The sequence below is a fragment of the Homalodisca vitripennis genome, chromosome 3 (assembly GCF_021130785.1).
Source record: "Homalodisca vitripennis isolate AUS2020 chromosome 3, UT_GWSS_2.1, whole genome shotgun sequence".
NCBI lineage: Eukaryota > Metazoa > Arthropoda > Insecta > Hemiptera > Cicadellidae > Homalodisca > Homalodisca vitripennis.
Window position 1 is genome coordinate 121562449 of NC_060209.1, and position 23683 is coordinate 121586131.

Here is a 23683-nt window from a genome sequence, read left to right on the forward strand (position 1 = left end):
ACACTTGCTAATTTAAATAATGAAGATAAGGATTCAGGATGAAATAAAGATGAGCAATGACATTGTGAAAACAATCAAATGACCACACAACTGTTGAATTCAGTCGATTATCCCATCAATAGTTATTCTTCCATTACAACTGGCAACACCATGCCACAACTCAGGCTTGCATTCATATTTCTCATACTATAACTAGTTACTAATAAAAGATAACATGGAAAACCCAGCTATTGGTATTCCTAAGACTTCCTACTGGACTTCGGTCAGACAAAACACAACTTAATAAATATTATATTATCCATAGTTTTTTATGTAAGTTGTTTCTCTTAATAACTTGTTTTATGATTTGGTGTCATAAGTTCTCAAAATAACTAGTGAGTTACATCTGCCTTACAATAACTTGAAATGTAACTTAAATTGCAGGGGTTTTTTTAAAAATTGTCACTTTCAATAGCCACGCAAACCTCAAATATTTTCATACATAAAGAAGTCCTCAATTGGTTATACAAACATCCTCCAAAATAATTATTCCATCTCTATTCATAAGGGGGATGGGATCAACTATACAAGCTCTGGCATTGTTAACCTGGGCACTAACAATTTTGATCCCTGTCACAAAAAGCCCTGATATTTTACCCTTACACATTCAAGGTTCCTGTATCTTCTTCAAGGGCCACATGAAAATCTTCCGACAGAAAGCGTCTGCAGAACACAGTTGAAGCAGCTTTATTGTGCTGCAGATTGACCTGAAGGACCTTGACCCCATGATCAGCCAACCAATTTAACCCATTAAATGCATCGGAAATACTATTTAATCGCTGTTATAAACCCACCTTAATGAACAAAGCTGTGAATGTCAAGCACATGAGGTACTTTAAACTAGTAGGCTCACTTCACATTATGTATTACATTGTACTGTGCTTTGAGGAAAAGAGGAGAATGTATACTCTCATGCTTCAACAAGCTATGCTTTCCCAGATTACAATCAGAAAAACAACAATACTTATTCCACTCAATCTTATTATAAATGATTATTTTGAAATTTTACATGGACATAGTTTCAAGGATTTTCCATTCTTCCCCTTATACCGGAAGTAAAACACGAGCAATGGAAGTAGATGCTTACTGACTAAAATAGTATTTTTTGTAAACTTGCGCAAGTAAATATTGTGTAAATTGGAGTAAAAATGAAGAAATAAAATTAATTATAGTGCCAGAAATATTGTGGATCAAAAGTAGGTACTTTTAAATCTAATTCTGTCTCTGACACCTATATATAGGTATATATATACAATGCAAACACAACTGTGAAACTAAAAATAAATTAGACTCTTAGGATGGAATAGACACTTTTTGACAGCAGTAACTTTTCAGTCACAGACGAATTCAGCTATGGCACTGGAAATACCTTAGGCTCAAAGTAAATTTAAACAGGTGTAAGTGACGCTTTGTGACCAAAGTATGTTTCCACGACCTTTATATTATATATGCATATTTTTTTTTATCGAACCATCAGTGCATACAAATTCACCTGTAGTGTCAGAAATGTAATTGATTTGAACCAGAAATTCACAATTCTAAAGCCATAAAACTTGAAGCGAGAATGAGTAAAAACGTTATTGAATTTTTGTGTCTTTTAACCATGGACACTGAAATACTGAATACCACATATATGCATACCATAGGGCTCCTTATTACATCATAAATGCTTTCATTCAGAAGATTACATCCTTCAATTTTGAAAATTGTGTGGGTAACTGCTAATTTTAAATTTAACATATACCTGTACAATATAATTATATAATTTGTTTTCTACTTGCACAAAAGTCTCTGATGTTTTAAAAAAATTTGGCACGTCTGTGTCAAGTAGGTGTCATAAATTGCATAGTCAACATGACATAATACAGCTAGTGACATATCTTCAGGTTAACTTGTGAAAGATGTATATGTACCTCGCCCTTGGCACATATAAGCAAAAATATGTCTTTATTAAAAACATTCTTACCTAAATATAAAGAGATATGTTATTTAGGTGACTACTATCCAATGTTACTACTGTTATGTTACTCAAACATCAAACTTTTGCAATTTTGTAGAACAAACTGAATGCCACAAAAACAATCAAAAAAATTAATGTATTTTCTTTATCGTCGTCTCTTTTTTTACTTAGTTTTATATAGCACATGATTACCTTCTAAGGGTTTGTCACATGTAGCAGTGAACTTGTTGGTGAGGTTATCTGAGGCCTGCATCAACGGACTTGACGACGCTGCTGTTTGTTTTGAGTTTATATTTATGTGTTTAGGCTGAGTATGAACAATCAGTGATAAGAACCTATGGTGCTAGCTACTTATACAGCAGTTGCACTCTCATATACACTCATCATGATATGATCGGCTCTCCCCACAGCTCTGTCTCGTGATTCCTCTATAATCAAGAGTATTATTTGTTGAATTTATTTTCATTATACCAGATTCAGATTCTTTATTGGCTATTAAGTAACACAAATTACAATAAGTTTCGTCAAGTTAATACAGCTAAGTCATATTATTACAACAATGAATTGTATATTAAAAATTACAACATTCAAATTCTTAGATCATTAAAATAACAATTAAAATATTCTTCAGTAGTATAAAAGCATTTTCTTCTTAACGAACTACATATCACACTTTTGTATTTATTACAAGGTAATTGCTAATGGTAACTTGTTAAAAACTATGTACTGTTGAAATTTAAAACTTTTATAAGTCTTGTCCAACCTAACATTTGGGGTCACTAAATTAAGGCATTGTCTGGTCTCATAATTATGATAAAAACTGTGGTTATTAAACATACCAACATGTTCTTTCACATGTAGCAGATTACTATATATATATATATATATATATATATATATATATATATATATATATATATATATATATATATACATGCAATTCAATGTCATGATGTTGAGATCAGGAAAAGTTTACTCTACAAGAGTCAGAAGCTGATAAACCAGTGATAGCTCTTATTGCCCTTTTTGCCAAACAAAAGCTTTTTTGGCTGCACTTGAGTTACCCCAGAGTCTTACACCATAGTAACTCAGTGTTTTTTAAAAGGGGCGGATTCGACATTTTTTGTCAAATTCACTTTTTTAATGTTTTGTGTTCTTTGAAGATAGGTTTATCAGTTTCTTTTAAAAGGGCGCCTGTATGACATCTCCTTATACAAGTAAAGCCAGCTGTTAAATCATGGTTTTTATTAAATGGGCGGATTTGCTTCAAATTAGCCCTTTTAAAAAATATATTCCTCTGTGGCTGTAGCAAGCAGCTGGTTGGTTGTTTTTGTTGCAACAAACCTAACCTCTATTTGCCACAGTAAGTTACTGTAAAGAAGTAGTAGTGTTTGTTCGCATTGTTTGCTGTATATTAAATAGTTTTGCCATGGGTGATCCTATTATTCCGAGTCCCAGAAAAAGGAAAGAAAGTAACTCATCCGAATACAAGCATAATAAGATCAAACAAGCTCGTTTTAATGGGGACGATCAAAACATTAATCACAAGGGAAATGAAGTTTTCACCAAAACATCCTGAGTTTACTTGCAGGTAAGGAAAATTTTTCCAGAAATCTTAAGATTATTGGAAAAACTCCTGAAGATAAAAGAGGAAAAGGTATTACTCACAGTATTTCTCAAAACGTTCATGATCTAGTAAGTAATCACGTACGATCATTTCCACTAAAGCAATCACATTACTCAGGGAAGAAAAATTTATTACCTCGATGCCAATTAAAATATAAAGGCAAAGTGGCAGCTGTTTTTGTGAAAAACAATCCTGATGTAAAAATGAGCAATGAGCTTTTACTGGAACCATTTCAAAACAAATTTTAACTTTCGCTTTGGCCGCCCACAAAGTGGACACTTGCTGTAAGTGTGAAGAACTAAATCTGAAAATAAAATCCCCACATCTTAATGATGTAGCTAAAAGGGCAGCACAGGCTGCGTTAGATGTTTATAAGCGCATTAGTAATAAATTTTACAAAGCTCTAAAACATGAAATGTCAGAAGATGGTTCAAAAGAGGAGCATGTTTTAGCATTAGCCTTTGACTGTATGAAGGACCATAAGTTTACCGAAAATTCCAGTTCAACAATTTTATTACATGAGACAGCTGTCAATCAATGTGTTTTTCTGTAAATGACCCTTAAGGAAGGAAAAAGTCACATATATTTGTACCATGAAGGTCAAGGAAGGAAAGGCCCAATGAAGTCACTACTTTTTTAAATGATTTTTTTAAGCTCAGTTCTACCGAAGTATACTACACTTCAGTTGTTTTGTGACAACTGTAGTGGACAAAACAAAAATCAAAGCCTATCACGTTTCTGTTTATATTTGACTGACAGTGGCAGGTTTCATAAAGTCGAAAACAGTTCTTCCCAATAAGAGGGCATAGTTTCCTCCCCTGCGATAGAGATTTTGGTATTATCTCTAGAGTTTTAAAAACACATGACCGGTTTTACCAATCCACCAACTCACGGAACTTATTATTAGCAAATCCAACTCTGAAAAGTTTACTGTAAAAGAAATATCAGATACAACTGAATTCTTTGATTTTAAAACTTGGAGCACTAATCATTATAAACGCGCTTGCATTTTCTGCAGAAACTAAGGGTAAAAATACTCCAAAAGAAAGAAAGATTCACTTTTCTATTAGTAACCTATTTCATTTTGTATACGAGCTTGACAAAAAAGGCTACATCAAGGGATTCACCAATATAAAATGGTTTGGTCTGTCATACGTTTTTTTATGCTCAAACATACTGGTGCTATACCGCAGGTCAATAATTTGGCTTATCCAAGTGGCCAGGTTAAACTTAGAAAAGCGAAAGTGAAAGATATTAAAAAAATTAAGCGAATATATTCCTGAAGAATTTAATGAGTTCTATATCGAGTTGTACTCCTGGCCAACCACTGCTTGTGAAAATCTCCCCGATAGTGACTTTGAGGAAGAAACGGAATAAAATGCTTGGATTTGATGCTTACTAATGGCTAGCTTAATTCAATAATTCATATTCATGTATTATATTAAATATCAAAACATTTTTTCAATTACATACGCGTGATTTTAAAAATGTTTTAATTTATTTTCCTTCCAGAAATTTTGTTTTTTTTTAAAAGGGCGGATTTTTTGAAAATTCATAAATTTTTTATAAGTTGACAAAAAATGTTAAAAAAGTGTAAGTGCACTAACAAGTTACTCTTGCATACATCTTTTGAAAGTATATAACAAAAATAATGAATATAAAATAGCCTCGTGTATAAACAGTTTTTTGTAGTTTTTCCGAAAAAATGGTTTTTAGAAAATCCGCCCATTTAAAAAACACTGATTCAGTTGAGTTGCGAATGAAACAGACCAAAGTAGACCATTAACAAAGTTTCCAAGCTGACACATGATCTTAACTTTCTTAAGAGACAAGTTACTCTAGATAGTTTTTTGCAGAGATAGTTAACATGTGCATCCCAGCTCAGTTTAGTGTCAAGATAAATACCCAACAGCTTGAAAGGATAAAAATAAGGATCATACAAAATGTCTATATTATATTTTAGTGAGAATAGTAATATGTTCAGTCTTACTTTCATTAATCATTAGGTTATTTACAGAGAACCAGATTTTGGCTTTTTCTAGAGAATCTGTAAGCTGGGTTTTAACATTAATAGGATCGGTATTATAACATAACAAGGTTGTATCATCTGCATATAACATTGAAAAACATGGTACATTTATACTAAAATCATTAATAAATATTAAAAATACAATGGGTCCCAAAACAGAGCCTTGCGGTACCCCTGAAACTACACTTAAGAATTCTGAGGAACAGTTATTAACATAAACCTTTTGTTCTCTGTCTTTTAGATAACTTTCAATTAATTGTAATTCCAAATTCCTTATTCCATAAAATTCATGTTTTTTACATAAAATAGAGTGATTAACAGTGTCAAAAGCCTTGCTCAAATCGATCAGTGTAGTTCCAGCCACCAACTTATTTTCAAAACAATTCAAGACAACCTCAATAATTGCTTCAACACCCATTATAGTGGAGTAATTTGGTCTAAAGCCAAATTGATAAGGATAGATCAAATTGTTTGATGTAAAATACTGAAAAAGTTGCCTTATTAAACAGGATTCTATTATTTTACTAATTATCGGGACTAGTGTAATAGGACGGTAGTTCTCTGGTAAATTTTTGTCTCCTTTCTTAAATATAGGGGTAACCTTAGAAAATTTTAAACAGCTAGGAAACTGACCACAATTAATTATATAAGTAAGAGGTACAATTATTACATCTATAATATTTTTTAAAACAAAGTTGGACATTCCATATAAGTCTTCACTACGTGAAAAGCTCATTTTGGAAACAACAGAGATTACAGTATCACAGTCAATTATATTCCACTTGAAATCATGTTCAATAACATTAACAGGGCGAGGATAGTTCTCTAAGAGATCAAAATATGATATGTTATTGCCATCGTCATTAACAATAGTATTTACACTATTACAACTAGGGTTGACAAAAAACTTATTGAAGGCATCAGGTGTTACAGGTACAATATTATTACTGGGCCCATTCAGATTACCAGATTCATTTTTTACAACTCTCCATGCTGTTTTACATTTATTCTTTGCATTTGTAATCATAGTGTCATTAGCAATCCTTTTCACCTTATTAATTTCTAGATTGTAATGTTTTTTGAAGTTATTAAAAATAATCTTGTCTCTAACATCTAAGTTTAGTTTCCATCTGTCATATAATACTAAAAGATAAGCTCATATCCTTAAGTTGAGGAGTATACCAGGTTTTAAGTTTACATTTAGGTTTTGCAGGTACAGTGATAAAAGGACAACAAATATTAAAATAATAACTTAATACATCAACAAACAATGAAAACATAACATCAAAACCTATATTATTACATAGACCTAAATTAAACCAGTCAACATTACTAAGGCAAGTTTTTAGTTCCCTAAGGTTACTTTGATTAAGATTTCGCTTCTGACGTACTTCATGTAGGCCTACAACATTAAACTTACTGGTATCTTTTTTGAGACTAAAAAACTAACCCACACATCAGCATGATCAGAAATTATATTTTGTTCTAACAATGTACTGCTAAAAGACGTTTTATCAAGATTACAATAAATGTTGTCCAGGCAAGCCATACCCCTAGTTGGTATTTCATTAGTGCAATACAAGTTTACAGATCTAAGTACATTTAAAAAGTGGTTTACATTGGTCTTATGTAACTCCAATGTTACCAGTTTCATTCATCATAACAATTATTTGTTTAACTTAAATTAAATAGCTCTATTTCTTAAAATTGAAATGTATTATATGACTAAAACAGCATCACATCAACAATAGAAGGGTAATAAATTGATTCATGTTATGTGTTTTAGAACCAACGCTGACACGTGAAATCAGTGCTGTACCTCGAGGATTTAACGTTTCCTGGCAATTAACAAAAGAAGAATCTAAAACATGTTTGCATTATATCAGTATATTAGCAAAATCCAATCACAGTTCCTATGAGGTACATTCTCACTATGAATAATTTTATAAGGTTCATTATGATACGCTTTTGGTATGGAAGTATTTCCTCCTTCATCCACAATTCAACAAGAATACTAAATTTAATACTCCCTATCCTAAGGAATGTTTTTTTTTTTCTGTACTCTCTCTAAATAAAACAGAACTGCTCATGGTTGGTACTAAAATCTTTTCTTGAGAATATATAAATGAGTTTTGCTAAGACGTTGGAAAAATAACACATTTTAAATATTCATTGACAGAATATTCATTGTTATAAGGAAGTTTCTTATATCTAAAATGACGTTTTGAAAATTTTAAAACATAATGTTCAAAAATGTTCCCTTTACCTTTCTTTGTATGAAGTTTGTTTTTGACAATGGAAGGATTGTGAAGGAAACAGGATTTTTCCAGACATTTGCTATCGTTCAGTGATACAATATAATCGTTCACTTTAACTGATTTTTTGTATCACTGAATGATGGCAAATGTCTGGAAAAATCCTGTTTTCTTCCCTATACCTTTTAGGATAATATTGCAGCATTCATCAGAACAAGTACTGTTTTTAACCACAGTTTGCAATCTGTAGTTTTAAAAACTTTAATTACTATCGGACATATTTTTTCAAAATTCAAATTGCTTATTTTTCTCAAACAAAAACATATACATGGATTGAACTTCCCCATAAGCGTATTAAGAGTGGAAAATCCTATAGTTAGTTAATGGGACTGATACAACTGATAGAAACCGATAAAAACTAAGTTTTTGAACTAAAAATATTGTTTTAAAAAGTCTCTTACAAAGATTTAATTAAAAAGTGTGGTTTTAAGTTCAATTTGCTATTAAGAGTAATGCATAGTAGTTAAAAATTATTTATATGAGATGGCTTCAGTAATAGCTTTAAGAGGACGTGAATTAGCTCAGACTTGCTTTCGTTCATAACAATAATGTTGCACTTAAACCAAGATTTAGCAATATAAAAAGCCCTACCAAGACAGAAATTTAACTGTGAAATGACTGTCATAAGATTGATTTTTACCAATCAGACAGGTTTCCCACAAATCCATATAGTAAGGATATATTTTGTTTAAAAAGAGAAACCTTGAAAGTACCAAAACAAATACAACTTTGAATACATACAGGGTGTAAATTAAGTCCTTATACACCTGGATATATTACAAACGTGAGATATTGATATAAAATCTTCATCATACCTATTAAAATACTTTTTTGGACTTTTTGGGGGGTAAAAAGTTTTTCACCCCCTTTTCAAAGGGGGATAGAAGGGATTGACTAAATTTTCAAACTGCAACCCATATCTTGTGATATGTAATATTAAAGGTCTATTCAAGAAAAACCAAATGACACTGAGAAAATACCTCTACACCGTTTCTAGCAAAATTCATGGTCAAATAACTCAAAAAAATAATAATCTTTATGCACAATGCCAATGTCTTGCACATATCAACACAAAGCATGCATGGTATCTATCTTATAATAAGACTTTGAGGGGCCAGCTTACCCCTTTAAGTAGTATCTAATGTTTCTAGGTGGCATTGCAGTGGGATTATATGCTTTTAACTTTTGGTAGGATCGTTATAGAGATATTTTGTTCATCATCGTGTTTCCATTGAATAGACGTTTAAAATGACATGTCGCAAGATAGGGGTTGTAATTTGAAAATTTAAAGTGGTACCCCCTTCTACCCCTTTTTGAAAAGGGGGTGAAATATTTCTTATCCTTAAAAAATCCAAAAAAGTAATTTAATAAGTATGGTCAAGGTTGTACATTGATATCTCAATCCGTTTTTACTTACACAATATTTATCCAGGCGTATCAGGATTTATTTACACCCTTAGATGTAAGGGGTTGTTTGCCCATAACTTTTACTAGGACCGCCGTAGAGATATTTGTTCATGTCACTGTGTTTCTTTTGAATTTACATTTCAAATGACATGTCACAAGATAGAGGATGTAATTTAAAATGACCCCCCTTTGCAAAAGATAGGAGGATATTTTTATCCCTCAAAAAGTCCATAAAAGTATTTTAATAGGTATGGTGAAGATTTTACATCGATATCCCAATCCATTTGGAATATATCCAGGCATATCAGTTTACACCCTGTATGTACTTAAATATTAATCTACACAAAGAAATCATCACAAAATGTACAAATAATTTGTACAACTATTTACAAATAAATAAGTGTCATAATTGTCAAAAAATGTAATACACACAAATTGTCACCTTATGAAATTTGTGTGTGCTTTACAGGTGAATGTTTCTTCTCCTTCGTCAAGTGTAGAAATAGATAATTTGGTACCATGCAGGACTTACACTATAACAACTCAAGTAGTGGGGATTGGTGGCAAACATAGTAAGAAGTTATCTGAGAATAAATCAGTCAGCCCACAAGGTATGTATAGATATATATGTACTGTTCTTATATTTAAGAACAGTTTCCAAATCGTTGATGCAAGTATTTTACTTTTTATAAAGTATCTATCTATCTATTAATTTGTATGGAACTGTATATCTATGATGGATGAAAACCACTTGAGCAGAGAAACTTTGTGTTTAAAATTCAAATAACTGAACATAGTATTATATTGTACCGTAACAAAATCAGTCAGAAACTAAAATAAGTCAACTCCTACAGTTTATGTTCTGTAATGATTTAGTTTTAGAAAATAGAGGGTCCAGTCCCACCTTTATTACCAGAACTAGACAAGAAGTCCTAGACATAACATCCACAGGACTCAAAAACATAAACATTGTAAGGTGGCACGTCTCAAAGAAGGCCTCACTATTGGATCACTGCCCTATTAGGTTCGACATAGAGGAGATAGGGGAGAAAAATGTGACCCACAGGATCCTTAAATCTACCAACTGGAGGGGATACCTTCATGTGCCCTTTAAAGGTAGACTTCACCTGAAGCATCATTGCACTTAATACGGCTGTCTTTATCACCTCCTGCCCCAGAGGAGTGTATTCCAGAACCATATCAAGTGCTAAGATTGGACAGGAACTCATTGCCCCTGTGATGCTTACGCAAACTAACCTTTGAAGACTCTGTAGTCTCCTGGCAGCTGTTTTTGTTCTACTTTCGGCCACCACACTAACGCAACATATGTTTATTAAGGGTTCATAGATCCATTAAATCATTTTGGGTTTCAGTCCCCAGTTCAGTCCAAAGAGTCTTTTACAAAGCTCCGAGGGCCTTTGTCACTTTAGATATGTTCTCAATACGTGGGTTTCAAGTTACCGTTTATCCAGGACTACATCTAGATACTTGATTGTGTCAAAGTGTTTTATCCTGATACTCTACAAAACAGGTTGTACAAGCTGAAACTTTCTTTTCCTGGTAAAGGTATTTGTTTTGTTGTTGGATACTTGTTTTTAATGGGTCAATCCATAGACCTTCCTCATGACACAAGTCACTTATAAATTGGACTATTTTCGTGCAGGATGCACCAAATACTTCCACCATAGTTTTCACTATATAGCATTTAAAGGTGCATAGAAAGCTCCAAATCCAGTCCAATTGGGGTTGTGCAAATGTTACATTTCTATTTTTTCCAGTATTGCCAGCTCCAGGGGAAGCAACTATATTACAAATTACAAAAAGGAAAGCAGTGGTGAAGTGGAAAATCGATACGTCAGGCTCGGACTGCGGATTCACTGACTTTAGGGTGAGCTGCGAGCCTTCGGCAGGAACCGTGTCCTTCTCCTCACTTACCTCACCAATAACAGTCACCATCAATGGGTTGGTGCCCTTCATGCAATACAAATGTAAAGGTGTAGTCGTCAACAATGCAGGACCATCCAATTTCTCAGAAGTTACCTTCAGTACATTGGAGGGTGGTGAGTACTTCACATCTAATAACCTATTCAAATTAATTGGATTATTTTTGTTAATGGTGGTGGTAGTTTAAAATAGAAATAAAATGTACATAGGAAAATTACAATTCCATCTCTAAGAAAAGGAACAGAGAGCAACAATTCAAAAAAAAGTTATCATAGTCTTAAAAATATTTCAATTTTTTATAGATTTTTTAATCAAATATTAATTATTTTGTTTCGTCAAATGTATTTTATTTAACTTTATTTACGTTTTCTCTCGTTATTTAATTTATATCTTTTATATTACAAGCCTATTCAATTTCATTTTATTATTCCTTTTTATGCCTCATAACAATTATTTTTCTCTCACTTTATTTTAAAGTATTGTAGAGTTTTCTCTTCTTTTTCTGCCCCTTTCAAACTTACTATAAAGTGTTTAAATGTTTGGTACAAAAGTCTGGGATGAAATACTATGGTACAGAAACAAGATAGTTAGGTACATTGAGGCACAGTATACTTCTATACAGTAATGTGCATAAAAATACATTGAAGTTCTATAACAGGAAAAGAATTAATTGTATGACCAATTTAAGCTGTTTTAAATAGAACTAATAAAAACATGTTACTACCATCAAAACATTTTTAGATGTATAGTCTATCTAAGACATTTTCATAATAACCATTAACAAAATAACTTGAGTTAGAAGTACCTAGACAGGTCATCTCCCCATTACCTCTATTCATTTATTAAACAAACATCATACCTTTTACCATGGACAAAAAGCTCAATTTCATTATCCTTTTAATTTAGGCCTAGTAAGAAGGCCTACACACACACACACACACACACACACACACACACACACACACACACACATATATATATAATTTCAATTTTTAATATTGAATCGTAAAAAGTACTTGCTCCGCCGGGACTCGGACCCGGATCTCTCACTTGCCGGGTGAATGTGCTACCATTACACCACAGAGCCCTCACTTTTTACGATTCAATTATTTTGTATTTGGCCGTTTCTTTCACATACAGGTATGTGTTTAAATAACCAAACATTTATATATATATAAAGATTTACTCTTAAAGACAAATAGTGTTATTTATTTGTGTTTAAGTACAATTTAAAATGTAGTTTTAATAGACTATTGTTTTAAATATAGTTAAACACAATTTTATGTGCAGTGGTTCATCCTTTCCACAACTACTGATTAATATTGCTGTATGATTCATATAGTGATAAGTATATGTTTGATGTTTTAAACACAATTAATTGGTTCAAGAACTATTTATTTTAAAACACAAATTAAATACCCTTGTGCAGGTTGCCTTAAAAATATAAATAAATATTCTAAGGATGTGATTTGCTGTGAAAAGTGTCAAATCTGATACCACTTTAATTGCACAAACGTCTAACATCGATCTAAACGTCTAACATCGATATAAATGATCTAACAAGGATTTTTTAATGGGAAAATTCAAGATGAAATGGATGTATAGCAAGTGTACTCTAGATAAAACAAATCATTTTATTCAAGATGAAGAAATGGATATGAGTGTGAATGACTTAAATGACTGTCCAAAAACCAACTTAAGAGTACAGAATTAGTAGTAAAAACTTTAAATGAAGATATTATAAATGCTCAAAAAGAAATAAATAAACTGAAGGATGAAACATTCCACTTGGAACATTTACTCCTAAAGAAGGTAGAAGAAGTGGTGAAATCTGAGAAAATAATTGATGATAAGTCCAAGGAGAGTTCCAAAACAGATGTGACAAAGAATTTTGTCAATACAAAGATAAGCCTGTCTGCTAGTGACAGTAAATTACTCTCCAATCTTAATTTTCCACCTCTTAAAACTAAAAACAAAAATTACCAAAGAAACACATTACACATCAAAAAAGGTCTCAGGGCAATGGTTTCTTATCTGAGAACCCCTTTGAATTGCTCAATAGATGACGAGACACAAAATAATATGTGTGTTGATATAGAAGAACAGGAAACGTTTCTAAACAAAGTATTAATGTGTGCAGATAGCCATTGAGGAGATTTGGCATTTCAACTGAACAAAGAAATCTCTGGAAACAATTGGCTTTGTAAAACCTAGAGGACAAACTAAACAGATTTGTGAAATGTTTAATTAATAAGGACAAAATTTTGAATGAAAATGATGCTTCAGTGATAATGAGTGGATCAAATGATGTCTCACATAATGAATCACAGGATTTTCTGTATAATATAAAAAAAAATAAAAAGAATTAAAAACTAAAAAGGTTATAGTAGTAGGTATACCCAATAGATTTTACCTTGCCAGTTTGTCCTGTGTAAATACTGAAATACACAAAACTACTTTGGCTCTAAAAGAACTTTGCAAACAATGTTTTAATGTTTGTGTGGTTGAAGCAAGTACTCGAGATTTGCACAACCGACATGGCCAACATTTCAATATTTGAGGGAAAGAATGGTTGGCAAACAAAATCATTGAAGCAGTGAAAAGCCCCAGAAATGAGTCTAAATCTGATCAAACACAGTCATTGATGGCAGTCTGACGGGAAATGAGCAGCAACCATTGATGAAACAACTGGTCACATAGTACTTGCAATTCAACAACAAATAGAGGACAAAGCCAGCACACATCCCAGCCACTGGGTATTCCGTGTTTGGCCCAGGTTGTTACCTACCATTGTCATTGACAGCAATGTTAATTATTGTGTAGATTTTAATGTCTTTCACTTAAATATACAGTCTATAAAGAATAAGATTGATAAGTTAAATATATGGTTAAGTGACTTTAAAATTCCAATTGATGTAATTACTTTGGATGAACACTGGTTGGCTGAAGATATATCTCTTCTATATGTTCCTTGAGGTTACTCACTTGGAAGTTACTTTGTAGGGATCTTCCTCATACACAGGGTGGCAGCAGTATGTATGTTAAAAGGGATATAGAGCTTGAAGTTGCAAATCTAAGTAATTTTGTTACTTCTTTTGTTTTTGGAGCTTCTGCAGTCTTAATTCCAAAAATAAAATTTCTAAGTCACTATATATTGTACACCAGACTCTGATTTGAACAAACGTTTTAGCTCCTCTGAAGTACTTTTTACATTTTTATAAAAAGCATACTATGATGTAAGCATAATTTTAGCAGATGATTTTAATATAAACATACTTAAGAAATCTGTTCAATCTGAAAATTTTTAATCTATTGCGGTCCACAATCTGTACGGTTTAAATTTTGAAATAACAAGAGAAGAAGCTTGCTTGAAAAATATTATAAGTGATACAAATAAAGAAAACTGCAGATGTAGCATAGTGGAGCCATATTTGTCTAACCACACTGGTGTTTTGACTAGTTTTTATGAGTATAACTTGTCAAAAAAACACAAAATTCATGTATAAAAGTCAGAACTCCTAACACCAAATACTATTAATATGTTTAGAAACTGACTGGATTGTACTTCAGTAATTTCCTAAAGTAGAAGAACCCTTTAATTATTTTATTTATTTAGTGACAACAGCTCTTCAAGAAAGCTGTGTTTTAAAAACAATCAGAACAACAATTCTAAGAAATGAAATATTAAACGGTTTACACCAAAACTTAAGAGTTTAAGAAATTTAGTTTTAGTTTGTTAAGACATAAGGTACAGAAAATATGTTTACAGCAAACAAATTATACAAAAATGCAAGAAAATAATATAAAACCATAATCAAACAAGAAAAACAAATAGCCAATGAAAGTTACATTAAAAACTCTAAGAATAAATGCAACGCATCTTGGAAAGTTATTAAATCAGAGGCAAAAATTGAGACAGAGTTTCATTGGTCTTGTATTAACTCTAACGATTTTAATACTTTCTTTGTCAATGTTGCAGTTGATTTGAACAAAGTTTATTGTGTGCACAACAATGATAGGGCTAATTGTGCCGAGTAATTATGCTAACAGATGGTGTGGTCAGAATAATAAATTTCATTGGTATTTAATTTCTATAAAGGTTTTTTGAAATATGTCACTGAATTAAGTTTGTAAAATAGCGAATATTACTATGGATTTTCAAATAAAAGTTTTATCCAATCTATAAGAATAAGGGTGATAAATTAGTTCCCTCAAATTACAGTCCAATTTCTTTAATACTAATCTTTAGCAAAATATTTGAGTAACTGTGTTAAAATACAATTGCAAGGTTTCTTTTTTTTTTAAATAATAATTTATGCAAGGAACAATGAGGGTTTTTACCTGGACTTAACATACAAAAGCTGTTGAAACCAAAGTAGATATTATAAATAATTGGAGTATAAAATGTTGTCATCTGCAACTTTAATTGACTTGGCCAGTCATTTGACAGTATTCCCCATGATTTAGTAATAAATAAGTTGTACTGTTATAGAGTGAAGGATATAGAACTTAACTTATTAAGATCGTACTTAAAAAACAGAAAGCAAATAGTTGTTCAAAAAGAAGATGTCTTGGACCTACAAAATATTCAAATTGGGATACCTCAAGGGACTGTTTTGGGTCCTTTCTATTTCTTGTAGCTGTTAATGATTTTTCCTTCAATGTTCCTTATAAGTTGGTTCTCTTTGCGGATGAGACCACGCTCTTAAATCACCACAGTACTCTGAATTAATAGCTCAGCAAGAAAATTCAATGAAGGTAGCAACCAAGTGGTTTCAGGCTAGTAATTTCATTATCAATGATACTAAAACTGAGTGTATAATATTTTCTCTGAATCATAATTTACATAAAAATATTAAGCCTGTTAAGTTACTGGGAATTCATTTAGATAGTAGGTTAAGCTGGGAAATCCATATAAATAATCTTTGTAAAAAGTTAGCTAGAGTTACCTTCCTTTTGTGTGAATTGAAAAACTGTGTTTATGAAGATTTATTAATAAATTCCTATTATACCTTTTTCATTCTCATCTGGTGTATGAGATAACCTTGTGGGAAACATTTTTGTCATTCTCAAAAAGCTGTTGTATGGCAGGAAAAGGCAGTAAGAATAATTAAGAACCTAAATCAAAGGGATTCTTATGTAACAGCGAGAGAACTGAACTAACAGAAGAGAGAACTACAAATAAAGACCTCAAATCAAATCATCAAATCAAATCACGTTTATTTCCACACACAAAAAGAAATGAAATACAAAATAAACCTTTACATTGAAATGATAACAAATGTAGCATTTGTATATTATCTAATTCATATAAACATACAGAAGTATTCTAGTAATACAATTAAAAAACTAAAATTAAATAATTAACGTTAAATAATATAAAAAGGACTTGTGTTACATAAATAAATCAATATAATGAATAAAGAGATGATATAATAAAGAGATATATATATATACATATACATGTACATACACATACACATACATACATATCCACATACATACACGCATACCTAGTAAAAACAGCATTAAATTTGCTACATAATTTCTGGATAAATTCAAATAATGGGAAAAGAGCCTACATGGGCCTCAATGGCCTGTGCGTAGACTCGAGTTGAAATTGTTACGATTCGAATTTTATCTCGAGCAGAGTGTAGATTAATTTTATAAAATTTGATAATTGAAAGAAGACATCTAAAGCAGAATAAACTACGGATATGACCTAGAATTCCGATAATCAGCAATATAGAGGAGAAAGTAGACAAAACAAATAAAAATATTGAGTGAACAAAAATTACAAAAAATAGGCTAATTACTTAAGTGATTGGATTTTATTATATATAGTTTGAAGAGGAGAGGAGAGAGGACAGTGCCGTCAGTCAGTGTTAGACAGTCTAGGTCCGTCTGTAGTCAACAGAGATAAGTAACTGGGCACTCTCACTGCTTATGAGAATCAAAAACTCCTTGACATGTTTCTTAAAAACCTCAAGAGAGGGAGAGTCGAACAGCTTGAAATTTCTAAAACTATTAGAATAATTCCGATATAAAATGTGTGCTAGATAAAAACTGTTTGTTGTCGCAAATGATTTGTGTTGGTGAATAGTGTTAATTCCGACTATATTTGCATATCTTGTGTTATAAAAATGTGGGATTGTAGAAAAAATTGAACCAAAATGTTTGTAAATATGAATAAATAAGACTTTAATAAAAATTTTTTTAATTGGCAGAATTCCTGTTTCTTGAAACAATAAATCAGAGGGATATCGTCTACACTTCGCAAAACCGGCTTTCAGAATAGATTTCTGAACTATATCTAAACTTTTGATATGTGAAGGAAAAGCACCCCCCCAAGCTAGAATGCCATACGAAAAAAGGGATTGCACATAAGCAAAATAAACGATTTTAGTTTCATCAAAACTCAAAATGCTATTTAACTGCCTAAAAGCAAATATATACTTTCTTGCTTTATTTTTTAAGAAATTAATGTGATCTATCCATTTCATTCGAGAATCAAACAACACACCCAAATATTTGTATGACGACACTTTCTCGATTTTATTACATCCACAGGCATTGTTATAGTGATTATTACAATTATGAATAATTAAATCGTGTAAGTTGTAATCTGAATTTGATGTAAGAGAAAGGGGCATAAATTTAGTTTTTGAGATGTTAAGTGATAAAACATTTTGGTCCATCCATTTTTTAATTGTCATGAGGGCATTTAAAGATTTATTTTGAACATCCTGCCAAGATTTACCTTTGATAATAATTAGCGTGTCGTCAGCAAAAAGAAATAGTTTACCATGAATCTGCAGTTTTGAAATGTTGTTAATGTATATCAAAAATAATATAGGGCCCAGAGTGCTTCCTTGAACTACACCATAATCCACAGGAAGCTCATCACCATTCACACCGCAGACAGACACAAACTGCCGTCTGGCCGCAAGGTAGCTCCTAAACCATGCGAGAGCATTACCCGTTACACCTATAGCTGATAATTTGTAAATTAATTTGTTTCTATCTACACTATCAAATGCTTTCTTTAGGTCAAGGAAAATTAAAAAGCTCCTCATACCATCTGATAATGTGTTTGATAATGTCTTTGTTTACATCAAAGAGAACGTCTGAAATGTTTTTATCAGCCCTAAACCCGTATTGACACTCCGCTAAAATATGGTTGTGTTGAAGGTAATTTACAAACTGCTCTTTGACGATTCTCTCCAGCACCTTAGAGAACACACTTAACAAAGAAATGGGACGATAGTTATTTTTCTCCGTAAATGTGCTAGCCTTGTGAAGTGGGATTACTTTAGCTAACTTAAAACTATCAGGAAATATACCGTACGCCAAGCTAAGATTTAAAATATGTAGAAAAGGTTTAGAGAAAATATGAATATTATCTTTGAGTGCAGAAGCTGTGACGCCGTCATAACCAGGAGCGGACCCGCCACGTAGTGCAGTAATGTGTCTGAATAGGTCCAATTCAGTGACAGTCCGAAGCGTGAACAGTGAGTCTCGCCCGTAATCTGCATCATCGATAAATGCACCCCCGGTGTTAATTGAACTTGCCAAGTTATGTCCAACGCTAGCAAAAAACATGTTGAAATCGTTAGCGACTTCTTTACATACACCGTGAGTAACACTTGGTACATTAGGCAGATACCTTTCTACCGGAAATAAACCCTTATTATTTTTTTTACCTGCCAATTCGTTAATTACAGTCCAAAACAATTTAGGATTATTTTGATATTCGTTTAATTTAGCCCTGTAGTAAATACGCTTAGACGTTTTAATAGAATTGGCAATAAATTGCCTTAACGTTCGATAATTATTTTTAAGAATTATATTAAAAGGCTGTTTTTTAATTTTTTTGCTCAATTTATCTCTATCGCGAATTAATTTGATCAGATCATTTGTAATCCAAGGCTTAAGCCTCTTGAATCTAGATGACTTTTTAATTGGTTTTCTAGAATTATCGATCGCTTGGCCTACCATTTTACAAAATTCGTATGTAGAACCGTTTACATTTTCGTTCTGAAAAATCGTCTTCCAGTCAATATGAGCAAGATTACGGGACAAGAGTGCAAAGTCTATATACCTTGTCTGTATATATATATTTCAGTCCTGTAAGTGTTAAAGAACATCTACAAAATTAGACAATTAGAAAAGATGTTCATGTATATAAGACTAGAAATAGGTATGTTACATTTATGTTAGGTTAGGCTTCAAAAACTAAAAACAGCCATAGTTATACGAAAATTAATCTATTTAATAAACTGCCAAAAAGTGTGTGGTATGTCAGCCTTTATAAATTTAAAATAGTCCTTAACAAATTGTTAAAAGATCAAACATTCTGTACAGTTGATGAATATTTAGCAACCAATTTTCACAATCTAAAATTTTATTTTCTGTGTTACCTATATGTTTAAGGAATATATTATTATGTTTGTTCTGACTCATTTTTATATTTGTTAAATTTGTTTAAAAAATATTAATACGTTATTATTTATTTATTATAATTGTTATTGTTTATCTGCTTATTATTAATACTACTCTTTGCTATGTTTAGTATTCTTATTTTACTGGACCAAGTAATATTATTCTTTGATTGTAAAAACAATCTATATACTTGTTTATATTTGTTGTTTAGCTATAAAGAAATATTTTAAACTAGCAGTTGCCCGCGGCTTCGCACACAATTTCCCGTTGAAAACAGTACACTATATTCACTTATTCTTTTTCTATCACATTCTAAACATTGCTGAGATAATTGATAGTCGTTCCTTCGTGAGCCTCTTGGGCGTATTATGAAGGTATGTATCATATTTCCTGCCTCTATCTTTCGTGGTTTTTGCTAGGTGTTGATAAGTTATTCAGAACGATTAATGCATATGGATGAATCTCGGTAAACTAATTAGGTTATAAAGAATCAAATTCGGTCTGTTAAAATTAATTTTCTGTCTAAGATATTTCCAGTATTATTTAGGAGTGTGCCTTCAAGAAAATGTATCAAAGAACCCCAATTTCTATCATAAAGTGTCTTCTTTCGGCTCTTTTCATTTACCTTCGATGTAACCAAATTCGTTTACCTTATGTGCAAAAATTCACGGATTTGTACAATGAGGTTGTTTTCATAATAGCGTGTAATAGTATTTTCATTGCATTAGATAGTTTATTGATCATTGGTGCAATCTGAATTTAAAATTAGGCAATGACGTCTTCTATGCAACCTGCATTACACTACTGATCAAGCACTTTACAATAAAAGTTTTCTAAATTTTAATTGTATACAAATGTTTCTTCAGCTGAAAGTATTAATAGCTGTTAAGTATCAATTCGCTTTGTATTACGTGTCGTAGCGCAGTCTGTCGGATCCAATATAAAACACTCCAATATCAACAACAATTTATAATTAAAATATTAATTAGATAAACTATTTAAATTGGATCAAATCGTGAATCTAAACCATTCTCGAATTCCACTGAAAAGATACACAAAATTTCATCAAAATCGGTCCAATAGTTTCTGAGTCTATAAAGAACAAACACACAAGCATTCATTTTTATATATAGATAAATAATAATAGTTTTATTTGTTGTGCTCATAAAAGAAATTTTCATCATTCTTATAAGTAAGTATTATAGACTGATTATGTAATCTCTCTTCTGCTTTACCAATACAAAATAATGTTGTAATCTTATTTTATCAAATTTTAACATTTTTTAATGTTAATTTTATTTACTTTGATTTATTTTTGTTCTACTACTTGTGTTGTTTTCATGCTGTTGAAGATTGTAACAGAATTGTTATCTAATGACAAATAAAGAATCTTGATTCTTAAATCGAGCGAAGTTAGAAATAAATTTTCAAATTTACTTGAGCAGAAGACTAAGATATCTGACATAATGCCAATGCTGATTCTTAATTATGCAAGTTTATTCTATATGTTCAATTTTGTGCTAATAGTTGAATGATATCATTCTTTTATCAGGATGCTACCAATAGAGATAATAATGATGTGAAGAATCATCGCAACACCCTAAAACAATTTTGGATATTTTAAGGAAAGTTTTTAACAAAACCTTATATCTTGTAAAATTAAAAGGATATTGGATCACACATCCTGAACTTTTTCTGAACTAAATATAAATACATAAAGGACCTATTTGATTCAAATACGCAAATTTATGCAAGGATTGCTGGAAAAACATGAAGTAAGACCATTCATATTAGGCTGCACTATGCTTCTATATATCTTATCACCTATCATTTCTTACACCATGTTTTTTGTATATAACATGAATTAGAACAAGTCTCTTTATGTGTTGCATTTCTGGTTCTCAGAAAGAAATGATCAAGCACATTTGAAGAGAATGTAGAGTGCACTAAAATGTTGTTTTACAGAATTGTAAAACAAAAAACCACAACCTCTAGAATTGGAAAATTATATTCTTGGATTGTAAGTAAAAAATATATATTCTAGTCTATTTTTAAATTTTATTCCTTTTTATGTTTACTCAATTGTTGAAACATTAATAATGTGTTATCAACAAAACATTTCAGTAGTGGTATACGAGTCAGCAGGAAAAAGCAAACCTGAACCGTAACCTGATTCCGTTTTACCTGATTGGTGGTAATTGAATTAAAGCAAAGGAAATCGCTAGTATATCCATTATTTTATATCTATACAGATATGTATTATACATTGTAGATGGCAATTTTCAAATGGATTATAAGAATTAGTAGAGTCCATATTTATCACATTTTCTACTGTTCATTCAATGTACATATAGTGATTATTATAACATTTTGGCCTCATAATGTTTTTCTATATAAAACATAATATAATACCTGGTTGGATGAAAACAAATATATGTAGCTTTCATAATCCTTTAATGGTTTAGATCAAAATTGATATATTTTGTGTACATATTTGTTGGTTTTTACTTTGTTGTTTAAATTGAGGTTATCCATAAGTATCGGTATACTAAACAAACATATACGTTTGTTAAGTTCCTAGCCAACCGAAAAATGTGACAGTGACTGCCATCTCGAGTTCTGAAGTGCGAGTCCAATGGGATCCTCCAGACCAGATGAGTGGAATACTCAACAACTACACTGTTGTACTACAGAACCGCACATTGAGGTACAAGGTAGCACCAGGCTGCCAGCTGTCAACCCTCCAGCCTCTACAGGTGGTGGTGAACGGAACTACGACGACTGCGGTGATCACAGAACTGCCAGCCGACATGCAGTTCCAGGTGACTGTAGTGGCCAAGACTATGAATGGTGGCTCCGGACCTCCCAGTACGCCTGTTACCTCTGAAACTCTTAGTGGAGGTGAGTTGACTTTTCGCTCTCAGAATGAACAATAAAACTATTTCAAGTTGTTCAACTATTTATGTTTAACAAAGCGTTTTTCCTCACATAAATGTAGATCTCTAACACGAAGTTCCATACTGTCACTATTCAACGAATAAACGGGCTAATGTATGTTGGTTCCGTTTCAGACCTTTACTCTTGGCCTTAAGGTCAACTTACTTACTTACTGCCGTGGCTCCTGGTACCCAAGGTGGTACTTTGCCTCGCCAACACACTGCCTCCAGATCTCTCTATCCATTGCCTCTTCTTCCCTTCTTCCCAGTTTTCTTATGTCTCTTCTGATCTGGTCTCGCCATCTCAGCTTGGGCCTTCCTGGTGGTCTTCTGCCCTCCGGATTGTTTACAAGGACGTTCTTGACTAAGGAGTTGTCCTCCTTCCTTAGTAAATGGCCAGCCCATCTCATTCTCCTACTTCTCACCTCGGCCACTATGTCTGGGTCCATATATAGTTGCCTCAACTCCACATTATGCTTTATCCTCCACTCTCCATCTTCAAGGGTTGGCCCATAGATTTTTCTCAATAATTTGTTCTCAAATACTATCAAACGTTTTTCTGTTTTTTTTACTTAACACCCAGTTTTCTGAGCCATATAACAGAACTGGTCTTATAATGGTTTTATATATACGGAGTTTGGTCTTGTGTGATAGTAGTTGAGAGCTTATTAGCTTGTGGCATGCTGATAAACTTCTGTGTGCTGCATTTATCCTTTGTTGTATTTCCATGTCTTCTTCATTATTATTCGTCAGCATTACTCCCAAATAAGTGAAGTTGTTTACTTTTTCAAATTTGTGCCCTTCTATTTCTATATTATTCTCATTGTTTATTTGGGTTGTTCTCCAACACTCCATTATTTTGGTTTTCTCTTCATTTATGCTTAAACCAACTTTTTGTGTATGGTTTAGGAGTTTTGCGACCAGCACTTCCAGCTCTTCTTTACTCTTCGCTATTATTGCAACATCATCCGCAAATGCAAGAAA

The 23683-nt window shown here is 32.0% G+C and overlaps 1 protein-coding gene across 1 annotated transcript in view; it reads left to right on the top strand.

Annotated features, from left to right (window-relative positions):
* LOC124357452 (receptor-type tyrosine-protein phosphatase eta-like) overlaps window positions 1–23683 on the top strand; it is a 113475-nt gene that overhangs the window by 59470 nt on the left and 30322 nt on the right. The window contains exons 8-11 of the mRNA XM_046809274.1: window positions 7442–7575; window positions 9847–9988; window positions 11156–11437; window positions 22338–22664. Of these exons, the coding sequence (XP_046665230.1) occupies window positions 7442–7575; window positions 9847–9988; window positions 11156–11437; window positions 22338–22664 (885 nt within the window). The remainder of the gene's footprint in view (window positions 1–7441; window positions 7576–9846; window positions 9989–11155; window positions 11438–22337; window positions 22665–23683) is intronic.